The sequence below is a fragment of the Phragmites australis genome, chromosome 6, assembly GCF_958298935.1.
Source record: "Phragmites australis chromosome 6, lpPhrAust1.1, whole genome shotgun sequence".
NCBI classification, from domain to species: domain Eukaryota; kingdom Viridiplantae; phylum Streptophyta; class Magnoliopsida; order Poales; family Poaceae; genus Phragmites; species Phragmites australis.
The window spans coordinates 9,465,966-9,479,419 of NC_084926.1; the positions used below are offsets into that span (position 1 = coordinate 9,465,966).

The 13,454-nt window shown below is 48.6% G+C and overlaps 1 protein-coding gene and 1 pseudogene across 1 annotated transcript; one reads left to right on the forward strand and one right to left on the reverse strand.

Moving 5' to 3' along the window:
• The first annotated feature begins 3,063 nt into the window (after positions 1 to 3,063).
• On the forward strand, positions 3,064 to 5,682 carry LOC133920425 (aluminum-activated malate transporter 10-like). The gene is made up of 3 exons (XM_062365045.1): positions 3,064 to 3,571; positions 3,700 to 3,837; positions 3,953 to 5,682. The coding sequence occupies exons 1-3, from the start codon at positions 3,226 to 3,228 to the stop codon at positions 4,924 to 4,926; spliced, it is 1,458 nt and encodes a 485-aa protein (XP_062221029.1). The 5' UTR covers positions 3,064 to 3,225; the 3' UTR covers positions 4,927 to 5,682.
• Positions 5,683 to 5,817: 135 nt separating this feature from the next.
• LOC133920426 (aluminum-activated malate transporter 10-like) lies at positions 5,818 to 7,229 on the reverse strand (annotated as a pseudogene).
• Between the last annotated feature and the right edge of the window lie 6,225 nt (positions 7,230 to 13,454).

Sequence of the window (13,454 nt, forward strand, 5' to 3'; positions counted from 1 at the left end):
AGTACTAACACCGGATCATCTAATGATTACACTCACACAAACTAGCCGTTAGAACCCCACTCTAGCCTCTGTGAACACTGGACACACCAGTGTATACTTCATCTTCATCACCGGACTATCAGGTGAGTTATCCTGAGCCATCCGAGCCTTTCCTTCTTTTCGGTGTAAATTGCTCTGGTGTAAGCATCCGATGCACATTACTTCATCACTGGACTATCTGGTGAGTTGACTTCAACCAACCGTGCCAATGCAACCCTCTCTGGAAATAATACTCCAGTGTGCACAACCTTCATCACCGGACCATCCTATGTGTTAAACTTCATTCTGCCTCTTTGCAATGTTCATTGTCCAGTGTGTGCAACACATTGATCATCGGACCATCCGGTGTTTTGATCTTTAACTTCAATGGATGCAACCTTCTCTGGACAAAATGATCCGGTGTGTATTTTCTATGATCACCGGACTTTCCGGTGAGGTCTTCAAGCCTCTCTCCCCTTTGCCAAATATGCTCCGGTGAGTTTAACACCCAGCACTAGACCATTCGGTGAGGCAAATCTTCTTGGGTCTTTTCCAATTCAGTCTAACTTTGTCTCGGTTGTAGTGGCTTCTTTGTGTATTGCATCCATGAGACCTACTAACATATATTCTTGATAAACATGTTAGTCTCTTTGACTATGTTGTTATTAATCATTAAAATCAAAATTATTATCTAATAGGGTCATTTTTGCTACACCACTATCACTATATGCCATCTGGCATGGCTCGAAGCTGTTACTCATAGCTATGTCGATGATCCATTCACCAAACAAGTGATGACACAATTGGCAATCTCTGGTTTCACACTCAATGATGGAATTCTTCATTTCAAGGGATGTATCTTGATTGGTAATGTTTCTAACATTCAACAGAACATTATCTCTGCACTGCATGATAGTGTGTTGGGTGGGCACTCCGGTTTCTTTGCGACCTATCACTGCATCAAGAGAATCTTTGCTTGAACCAACATGAAAAAGATTATTAAGACATATGTTCAAGCATGTTCAGTATGCCAACAAGTTAAGTCAGAATGCACTGCTCTGGATGGTCTTCTGCAATCATTGCCAATCCCTGACAAAGCTTGGCATATTGCCACTTTAGACTTCATCGAAGGATTGCCAAAATCAGCAAAGCATGACACAATCTTGGTGGTGGCCAACAAGTTCAATAAGTATGCCCATTTCTTGGTGCTAATACATCCCTTCATAGCTATGCAAGTGGCCAAGTTGTACGTGTATCACATATTCAGACTCCATGGTCTACCGCAAGCTATTATCTCATATCGTGACCAAATCTTCATGAGCACATTATGGCAAGAACTCTTCAAGCTGTCACACACGGAGCTTTGCCTCAACTCTTCATACCACCCTCAGACGAACGGGCAAACCAAGCATGTCAACCAATGCCTCGAAACTTATATCAGGTGCGCTGTTCATTCTTGCCCAAAAAATTGATTTCATTGGCTCTCTCTCGCGGAGTATTGGTATAACACCTCCTTCCATACTGCTCTTGGCACCACTCACTTTGAGGTCATCTATGGTCACAAGACATGGGGCTTTGGTGTTCCTCAATTGGATAATTGCATGGTGTCAGACCTCGGTACTTGGCTGAAGGAGCGAGAAGTGTTGCATCAGCTACTTCGTCTACACCTAGAACGAGCTCAACACTGTATGAAGCAACAAGCTGACAAACACCGCAGTGAACATTCATTCCAAGTCAGTGATCAAGTGTTTCTCAAGCTTCAACCGCACATTCAGACATCAGTGGCTCTTCGTTCCAACCAGAAGTTGTCGTTCTGCTACTATGGACCATTTCATGTGGAAGAAAAGATTGGCTCAATCGCGTACAGGCTTCAACGACCCATTTCTGTTCAAATTCATTCAGTGATCCATGTTTCTCAGCTGAAACGCGCAGTCAGTCCAGATGTGGTGGTCAGCACTCAACTTTCACCTTCAATTGCAGTTCTGCAGGCGGAAGCAACAACCCATGCAGATCCTCGACAGGAAGCTGACCAAGCGAGGTAACAAGACCATCACAAAGGTGCTGATCAAGTGACAAGATTTTGACATGAACTTGGTGACCTAGGTAGGACTCAGTGCTCTGCGTCGCCGTTTCCCTGACTTATCGGCTTGGGCTCAAGCCGATACTGAAGAGGTGGGGAATGTAACGGACAAACTATTGCTTCCGTCCGACAATGGCATAATGCAGACAACAGTGGATGGCGTGTGAGGAAACGACGCTCCGGAGCTAGACGTCCCAGCTGGCGGTGTGTGGGTGGTGTGAGTTGGAGTGTGTGGACCCACCAAGGTGTGGCTTGTAAAAGGCGCGAGCCGACTCGAGTGGAGACAGGCTGTAGCTCAAACCTTAAGAACAGACCAGAACGAATAATTGGATGACATCTCGCCGTGCGGAAGCTATCCCCCCCCCCCTCCCCCCCTCTCGATTGGCTTGGTGATCTTGCGATTGAGTGTTCGATAGATCGGAGGTCTGTAACACATGTTTTGCCATTTTCCGATACGTTTCTACTTCTGCAGATGACAAGTACTCAATGTCTGTTATCTTTTGGCCACGTTGTGATTCAAACCAGATTTAAGTGGCGTTTTGTACTTACGTAACATGGAGTGGCATTCTCACAAATAGGGAGCTTTAGAAGGCAGTGTAGCTACATTGCCCGATTAAAATCACTCACAACCAGAAACTAGAAACAAAACAACTTTGTGGCAAACAAACAAATTAGCTAGGATGAAAAGAAATCGCACCCTATCTGTACGTACCGCACCACCGTCCTATTGTCAATCCACTCGCTAGCATTTTTTTATTGTCAGCCCCCTTTCCAAAATGCATGTATGACTGTTGCCCTGAGTCATAGCCCTGCTAACTTTTGTGAGCGAGGTTGGTCTTCTCCAATCTCCACCCCAGACACCAGCATAGCCCCACGTCAAAGTCTGATATCACCAAAAAAATTCATCTCTCTAGCTATATATATACACCAGTCTCCTGCTTTCTCACAACATTCCAAGACGAGGAGATTTCTCTTATTCCTCTCTTGGAAGCAACAAGTGACAAAGAAGCAAAGCAACACGCAGGGAGGTCAACCATAACCTCGGCTCACATTCTGTTGCTGCGTTCTTACACGCTTACAATAGGGACCCATCCGGTCTTGGTAGCCGCGCTCGTCTACAGGTCGGCATGGACGCCGCCGCGAGGGACGCGCAGGGTGGTCTAGAATGGCGGGTGACCGTGCCGGAGGGCGCCACGGTGAAGGTGGAGCACGAGCATGGTGCGGTCGCGAGGGCGTGGGCGTGGCTGCTCGCTTGCATGGTCATGGTGCGGAGCACGGTGGCTGGGTTTGCGAAGAGAGTGTGGAAGATCGCCGTGGACGATCCCCGGAAGGCGGTGCACGGCCTCAAGGTCGGCCTCGCGCTCGCGCTGGTCTCCGTCGTCTTCTACACCAGGCCCCTGTACGATGGCGTCGGTGGGGCTGCTGCCATATGGGCTATCATGACGGTCGTCGTCGTCTTCGAGTACACTGTTGGTAAGTCGTAGTTTCAGAGCTACGGCCTGCAGAGAGCATGCAGAATTGCAATGGCAAATCCAGCGTGCATGTGCATGCATGGATGTATTTACTGGGTTAATTTTTGCTGACTGTCTTTACATGGGCAGGTGGCAGCGTGTACAAGTGTTTCAACAGAGCCGTGGCGACGGCGAGCGCCGGTGTTCTCGCGCTCGGCGTGCACTGGGTGGCGAGCAAAACCGGCGAGCTCGAGCCGGTCATCCTCAGTGGCTCCCTCTTTCTGCTGGGTACGTATCGCTCGATCTTTGTAGTGGCCCATTTTGTTAGTCCTAAAGTCTCGTAACCGACAAGTCACGCCATGTACAACGCTGACACGGGAGTGAAAATGGCTCGTGCATGCAGCTGCGGCGGCCACCTTCTCGCGGTTCATACCGACGGTGAAGGCGCGGTTCGACTACGGCGTGACCATCTTCATCTTGACGTACAGCCTTGTGGCCGTGTCGGGGTACCGCGTCGACGAGCTGGCCGCGCTGGCGCAGCAGCGGCTCTCCACCATCGCCATCGGCATCTTCATCTGCCTCGCCGTCTGCGTGCTCATCTGTCCCGTGTGGGCCGGCCAGGAGCTGCACCTCCTCACCACGCGCAACATGGAGAAGCTCGCGGCCGCCGTCGAGGGTTGCGTCGAGGACTACTTTGCCGAGGAGCCGGCGAGACCCGCGCAGGTCAAGTCTGACGGGTACAAGTGCGTGCTCAACTCCAAGGCGTCGGAGGACGCGCAGGCCAACCTGGCGCGGTGGGAGCCCGCGCACGGCCAGTTCGGCTTCCGCCACCCCTACAGCCATTACGCCAAGATCGGCGCCGCCATGCGCGGCTGCGCGTACTGCGTGGAGGCCCTGAACAGCTGCGTCGGCGCCGAGGTGCAGGCGCCCGAGCACGTCAAGCGGCTACTCTGCGACGTGTGCACGAGGGTCGGCACGCAGTGTGCGCGTGTGCTCAGGGAGGCGTCGAGTTCCGTCGCGACGATGGTGTCCTCCAAAACACTGGACTTTGCCGTGGCGGACATGAACACGGCGGTGCACGAGCTCCAAGGTGAAATGAGAACCCTCCCGTCCATGCTGACCGTGAAGCTCGCAGAGACTACGTCCCTGATGGACACGATGCCCCTCTTCACCGTGGCGTCGCTGCTGGTAGAGATATCCGCGAGGATCGATGGCGTCATTGACGCCGCCGACGCGCTGGCGACCCTTGCGAACTTCAAGCAGGTCGACAACGATGATGACGATAAAAAGAGAGAAACCGAGATGAAAGTGCACCCATTGAACGAATCGGACACCGACGACGAGGCGTCACCGGAGAACCAAATCACGAAGGTTTAAACATCAAACCTCGATCTCGAAACCAGGACGGATCAGACCCGGCAAATTTGACAAATTTTACCCTGGTTACACCATTGCATTTGTATGACATAATCTTACAATCAAAGCTTTGATTATTTTCCGAGGAGGAGCTCACAGCTTCAGATCCACGGCTTTACAGGGGAATAAGACCGGCCTGCTTACCGCAGCATTGGGTGTCATCATATTGTAGCGGTACATAGTTTAACAAAGCTAGCATTGTTCGACAAACACAGATCGTGCATATAGGCAAGCAAAACGACGGCACGACGTACCAGTTGTGCACTTGTACCATACGGGGAAAGAAGGCGCAAATGCGCAAAGTAATCAGGTCACCAACTTTACAGTGCAGGCTATAAACATTGCCCTCTCTTGCACATTGTTGCATTACAGCAGCGCCACGCACTAGGGGACTTGTGCGCATTGCATCATCACGTTACTATTGTTCGCAGATTGCGGAGAGGACCCGTATGGAATGAAAAAGGTAACCCTGTCCGTCTGAATCTGACGGCGGCGTGCTGCAGCCCATTATTTAGTCCAGGAGCACAGAAAGCAGTCTCTACTACTTGACAGGATTCAGAAGAAGGTGGATGGACTCGGCCCAGCTCCTAGTGGAGTACAAAACTTCTGCACTGAAGAAACAGGTAGATGATGATGATCCATGCATATCTGAAACAGGAGGGGGGAGGTATAGTTGACGGACCACTAGGCACTAACTAAACTCGATCAGTTTGATCTCAGGGTCCGGCTAATAACTATGGGAATAATGCTTTGCAAAATATGTGTATTTAGAAAGGACTGAACAATAATATTTCAAGAGATACTGCAATCTAAAATTTTCAGCTCTTCTTCTCATGTGCTCTGAGCAACATGCTAAAGCTCGTGCACAGTTGCGTCCATCTCCGCCAGGGCCAATTCGAGGCCCTGGGGCATCGTCATCGTGGCGATGCAGGAGGACGCCTCCCTGAGCAGTGCGCGTGCACTGCGTGCCCACTGGCCCACTCGCGTGCACACCTCGCCGAGGGCTCGCGCGGCGTACTCCGGCTCCCGGACCTCGGCGCCGACGACGCAGCTATTGAGCGCCTCGAGGCAGAACGCGCAGCGGCGCATTGCTGCACCTACCTGGGCGTACTGGTCGTAGGGGTGGCGGAAGCCGAACCGGCCATGCGGGGGCTCGCACCACGCCAGGTTGGCGTGCGCGTCCTCGGACTCCTTGGCGTCGAGCACGTGCTTGTACCCCTCCGACTTGGCCTGCAGTCCCTTCGCGGGCTCGGAGAAGCAGTCCTCGACGCATCCCTCCACGGCGTCCGCGAGCTTCTCCATGTTGCGCACAGTGAGGAGGTGCATAGCCTCGCCGGACAAGACGGGGCAGATGAGACGGCGATGCAGCGGAAGATGCCAACGGAATAGGTGGATATCCGCTGCAGTGCCAGCGCCGCCAGCTCCTCGACGCGGTACCCCGACATGGCGACGTAGCCGTACGTGAGGATGAAAGCGGTCACGCTGTAGTCGAACCGCGCCGTCACGGTCGGTGTGAACCGCGTGAAGGCCGCTGCTGCAGCTGCACGCGCATTCACATTGGTGTTAGTGTTGTCCACGATACATGGCGACCTGCCATTAATAACAGAGAGAAGTGTATTCGTACCCAGCAGGAAGACAGAGGCACCTGCGGCAACCGGCTCGAACCTTTGGCCGGATTTGTTCGCGACCCAGTGCACGCCGAGCGCGAGCACGGCCGCGCTCATAATAGTTCCCGTGGTTCCGTTGAGCCCCTTTGACACGGTTCCACCTGCACACCGGTGCAAAAGACGGTACATTGAGGCTTGAGCTTGCAAATTAACCAAGGTAATTGTACGTGCGTGCCAGCAGAGTAATGAACTGTTCTGCATTCTCTGCTCTGTAGGCTTAGGCTGTGATGAGGTTGATTCCACTTACCAACAGTGTACTCGAAGGAGAGCACGACCGTCATTATGGCCCACACGGCGTTCCCGCCGACGCCGATCGTACACGGGCCTGACGTAGTAGAGGAGGGAGACCAGGGTGAGCACGATGCCCAGTTTGATCCCGTACACCGCCTTCCGAGGGTCGTCGGCGCCGATCGTCCAGACCTTTTTGGCGAGCCCAAGCACCTTGGTTCTGAGCATGGCCGTGCAGGTGACCAGCCGCGCCCACGCCCCCTCGGCCGGGGCCGGGCCAGCCCCGTGATCCCCTGTTGCCGACTCGTCTTCCGGTATCGGCACCTGCCATTCCAAGCCACTCTGCACCTCCTTCTTGGGACCGTCCATGGCGCGGTCCGACACAAGCGTTGCGCCTTGTAGCGCTAGCTAGGCTGACCTTGCACTTTTTTTTGTCACTGATCAGGTGTGTGGATTGAAGGTGAAGGAATGTCCCGAGAGAAGAATGTGAGAATGTGAGCCGGGCAAAAGATCCGTCTCGCGCTGGAATGCTATACTGATCGGATGCTCGGAATAGAAAAAGGCGGTGGGTGGGATCTTTGTGATGCGCTTCCAGGCAGTTTGGAAACGCGCTTCGTCGCGATACAAAAATGCTTTGCTACCGTCGCCGAGCACGCACGACATCGCCGGACGCTGAAGCTCTGTTCGCACTCGCACGGCACCCGTTTGCTCCCTCACGCGCAACGTCGCCCGTACGCGCTGGTACGATCCGTCCAGACTCCAGATTCCAGACACTGGGCCGGGAAGTTACAAGGCCGAACCAATCCTTTTCAGAGTCCACCGATGAGTCGATGACCCAACGCTGGAGTAGAAAGGCTAGAGAGGAGGGATATCCCTGGAAGGCTAGAGAGGTACAGTACTGGGCCGATTCTGTCGCTTGTCAGCAAGAAGGAAAAAAGTCAATTTTGCCTCTCAACTATTGTTCAAATCCGTTTTTCTTACTCAATCACAAAACCAGATATTGTTACTTCCTCAATTATCCAAGAACTTGTTTATTTTAACTCAGGATTATAATAAACTAGTTTATTTGTTCTGAGCTGAAACAAACGGCTAGCTTATTGGTCCAGATTATTATAAGCTGAAGCTTAGATTATAATAATTCTATAAGTTGTGAAAAGGAGCTTATTTCAGTTCATTTTGATCTTTTACTATACTACTCATCAAATTTAGAAAAAATTACCCGTCAATGCCACTCTTCCCACCCTACACCTGAATCCCCCGCCCCCTATTAAGGGCATTGCGGACTTTTATCAATAATCTAAACTACAATAATCTATGTTGCCAAACAGCTAATAGCTTATTTCCCCATAGCTTATCATAATCCAACTTATTATAATCCACCATCTATAAACCGCTTCTTATAATCCTGAGCTGAAACAAACAGGATCTAAATCGGATTTTTTCCCTCCCCACGTGGTTTTGAACTTGGTTTATCCTAAGTGATGCCGATGTGACATCCAAGCGTTTTAATATTGCTAACATGACGTCCATGTGGACAATACACTTATCACCTTCTATGTTCCTCTTTTCCCTTTGCTCTAGGGCGAGAATAGAAAAGGTTGGGGGTGATGGTGAGTGTATGGGTGCTCCTCGTCGAGCTTTATTCCGCGCGAAGCTCCCCCTCGATGTCGAGCTCCTCGTCTGTGAGATCCCGTTCACGACAAGCTCACCCTCCGCACCGTGATCCCATCAATGGTGACATCACCCTCTGCACCGAGCTCCCATCCACGGTGAGCTCGCCCTTAGCTCTGAGCTCCCCTTCGTGGTAAGGTCTCCCTCCACGTTGAGCTCCCCTCCTCCCCCAATCACCCTTACACGTCGAGCTCCTGTCCATGATGAGAACGTCCTCTACCGCCGACCTCGCCGCACCGGTGATGACCCCGACGGCAAGTGTGCAGGTGCTGCATTGATGCTCCTCCCCGAGCTCCATTCCGCGTGGAGCTCCACCTCGATGTCAACCTCCCTATCTGATAGCGAGGGCCAGGGCTCACACACCACGGTCCACCACTCCATCACCACCTCCGCCCCCCCCCCCCTTGCCGCCTAGCGGGGTCTGGTACACGTCCACCACGAGCGACTTGGCGGATGGCTCCGGCAGGTGCTCCAAGGTGGGCGGGTGGAGGCAACGCATAGTACGGTACATTGTCCCCGTCTCCATCTAAAAACAAACAAGCAGTGTGAGTACGAAGGTACTCACAAGACTTAATGCATAAAGGGTACATATAAATAAACCGACTCTAAGGAGGATGCATTTGAGGATGCGTAGCAAGGAATCGCCTCAAGGTTAAATGAATTTAATTGCAAAAGCAGAATTTGACTCAATAGTGTGAGCATATACACTTACCCAAAATAGTAACATGAAACATAACGACTCACCATCAACATCCAAGACCATCTCCCAACACACCATAACATCATCCCGATATCGACACTCTACGATTATTGTAAATGGACAAAAGCATGCTCATGACCAAGAGCGCGACAATTTAAATTGATCTTACACCCTATAGGAGGTACCTCTTTACCCGCATGACACGAGGATCATTTGACTTGTGCTACCCGCTAAAGTACACACAAGGAGTACTCATGACAATATTTTCCAATTGAGTCCCGACCATTTGAACAAACACATATAGGTGCGAAGGTCCACTAAGGTTACTCTCGGAGCACCCTAGATACACCTAAAGGTGCGGAGGTAGCTAGAACTACTCATCGAGCAAACTAGATACCTCTACGAGCCTATTATGCCTACAACACCTTTAGACATTACCTCTACAAGCATATTATGCCCACGATATCATAGGCCAACAAGCTAAAAGGTCATAGCTACAAAAGGTATTCGGCTTATCTTACCATTATCTCGACATGTGGTAAGTACAGAAAGTGCTAGAGCCAACTGCAATAATGGACGGTGCTTGATCGATGCAAGCAATTTATGGCATCTGGGACTCTTTTCTCGACCTACCCCTAGCATCGCCCATATCTCATCTCATCCTCACACTCATACAACCCAACATCATCATTATCTTTATGAACAATTAAATAAGCCCTAAGCTTGCGAACGATGGCTGAACCACCGCTTGACTTCTACCATGACCTAAGCTTGCTAAGCACATTATATTCATTTTACGTTTGACAAAAACATGAGAGCCACCCAGATTACAACGAATCAAGGGATAAACAAAGTCAAGGTATGGCAATGCAATGTTAGGATCTACCCACAAAACGGTATTGACTCGCTAACATACAAACATACATAAGCATAATTTATCATATTAACATCACATGATCCAAAGTAATAGGTGGAGTATGCTTGCATACTTCTCTTGCTGCTTAGCTTCATAATTAACAACCACAAAGTCTTGATCACCCCTGAGCATACTCGCGTCACGCTTTGATCCTTTGTTCTCTAAAGAAGAGCTCGTGTAATGCGACGAGTATGAATGAGGTGCAAAAATGTATGCTATAGATACATAACAAATGGGGATACAGTACAAAGCTAAGAGTACAAGACACGCGAAAGGACTAACGAGTTCTAAGATCTAAACCACATTGGAACTTCTAACAGGAAGTCGGAAGTTTCGGGTTGAACTTGGAACTTCTGGGTTAACCTTCGGATAGAGGTCCTCGGTTAAATCCTAACTCAAACTAATCCGGAACTTCCAGGCTAAGGCCAGAACTTTTAGATGGTCGGAACCTCTGGGTGTTCCTCCGAACAAGGGCTCTCATTTAGTCTTTGCTCGGTTTAACCTGGAACTTTTGAGTTATACTCGGAACTTCTGGGTAGGGTTCCTCGAGTGGTTTCTGCTAGGATTACCCAAAATTTTCGGGTTGAAATCCAGAACTTCTGGTTTCCTGCAGAACACGTTTTTATGTTGATTTGTCGATCGATTCAACTTGCATGTTGAAATCTAAACCACATAAACATGTAAATGCACTAAAGTATGGATTCTAAGCATTTTTATCCTATTACTTTGGATCGTATATTGTGTCAGTTGATAAGTTATGCTCTATGTATGTTTGCATGTCAATAAGTCTTATGTTGGGTTTTGGGTTAGATCCTATTTGTTGCATTATCCTCCCTTGATATTGTTTATCGCTTGATCCTTTATAACCTGGGTTATTCATGTCACATAATGGTCTAACTTAAAAAGAATATGTTATAGCATGGTTTAGGTCCTCGATAGAAATCGAGCGATGGTTTGACTATCGTTCGTGAGCATATGGCTTACCTTATATCACAAAGATAATGATAATGGAGGATGATGTAAGTTAATGAGAATGAGTCGAGATTCGGGCGGGTAATAGGGATGGCTCTAGAAGGAAGACTCGGATTCTATATGCCCGCTTGAATCGATTAAGCATCGTTCGTTGTTGCGTTGGCTTTAGCATTTTTCCGACTTACCACGTATCCGTATATGGGACGGATGAGCCGAATACCTTATGTAGCTGTGATCTTTTGGCGTGCTAGTCTCGAGTATTGTCGGCATAATAGGCTTGGAAGGGGTATCTAGTTTGCTCTGGGAGTAGCTCTAGATGACCCCCGCATGCCAAGGCGCATGTTCAAATAATTAGGGCTTAATTGGGAAAAGCTGACATGAGTACCCCTTGTGTGGACCTGTGTTGTCACGCAAGTCGTATGATCCTTAAGTTGTGTGGGTAAAGATGTACTTTCCTGCAGGATGTAAAACAATACAAATTACCGCGCTCTCAGTTATGAGCATGCTTCTATCCATTTGCATCAATCGTAGAGTTCTGGTTGTGGTTGTGATGGTATGTTGGGAAATGTATGGTGATATTGTTGAAGTTTTGATATGGTTCAAGTTATAATTATGGTATGATAATGATCTCAGGATAGAAGGTGATTTATGGTTAGGTGTAGATGCTTACACTTGAGTCAAAATTGCTCTTGCATATGAAATTCACTTAACCTTGTGGTCGAGTCCTTGCTAATTATCTACATTGCATTCTCCTTGGAGTCGGTCTATTTATAAGTGTCTACTATGGATTAAGTCTTACGAGTACCTTTGTACTCACGTGCTTTATTTGATTTTTAGGTGAGGGAGAATTAGTTTTTGGCCACTTTACGCCCGCCGACATTAGCGACGAACAGGAGTAGTGCCTACTACTCGTGTGAGGATATTTTGGGGTGGCGCCTTAGGGAAAATGACGCTACCCACCTTTTGTAGTTATGTACTTTCCGCTGCGTAGATACTCTATCGGTGTTTGGATCATTTATTTTGTTGTAAAGTTTATTTTCCTTAAAGACTTCTAACTTATTTTTAATTACTCATTGTTTATTATATCTTGTGTGATGTGCTTGTTGTAAAGGCGTGCGTTCCAATCCTGGAAGAAAAACACATGCCGAGACTACCGGGGTGATATTCCGGTTAGTCATGAGAGTTGTGATTACACAAATGGTCAACTTAATGACTAATTGGAATATTATCTCGACGGTTCCTCACACGCGGAAATTCGAATTAATTTTACATCCTGCAGGAGATACTCCTTTATCCACACGCCTCAGGTCCATCCTCTTAGACCCTGAGGTAATCTTTATCATACCCAGAACTACCCACTCACACATGCTCCTATGACACCAGGGTTATCGTGAGCGTGTCTCGGACACCTCTGGCTCCCCACTACCTTACTTCTTCTCATTCTTTTTCATACGTGTCATATGGCCACAAGACGAGCATCAGCACATCGTATGATACTAGTCTTACCTTACCATTAGATCAGCATGTGGTGAGTACGGGAAAGTGCTAAAGCTAACGGCACCGACGAACGGTGATAAACTGATGCAAGAGGTCTATGGTATCTGGGTTCCTTTCCCGACCTACCCCTAGCACCTCTCACATCTTGGCTCATCCTCACACTCAAACATCCCGACATCTTAGTCATATCATTTGTGAACAAGTAAGTAAGCCATAAGCTCGCGAATGGTTATTGAACCGCCGCTCGATTTCTACCAAAAGATCTATACATTTCTAAGTATTTCAAGAGACTCTTAAGTTAGACACCAACAATATTATCAAGGTTGCAAGGATACAAGTTACCAGTAATACAAGTGAAAGATAATATATCAACATAGGTTCTATCTATATCAACCCGACACTTGACTCATTACTATGCAAATATACATAAAACATAGTTTATCACAATAGACACATATTGATCCAAAGTACTAGGAAGAATATATTTAGATGCTTACCTTGCTGCTCTGGTGACCGCCTAATGCTACATACGTAACACTCACAGAATTCTAGTAGATTGGTATCGCCTTCGCCCAAGCTCATGTCACACTCTGGTTCATCATTCACTAAAGAAGAACGCATGCAATGATAAGCATGAATGAGGTGTAACAATGTATGCTACAATATGCATAACAACATGTTAAGAGTGCAAGATATGGGAAAGAATAACAAACTTTGCGATCTAACAACACCGGAAAACTAAAACGAGGCCTGAGATTCTGGGTTGAACTCGGGACATCCGGGTTCCGGAACCTCCGGGGTGTACTCCGGACATGGGTTCTCGGTTAGCCATTTTTAG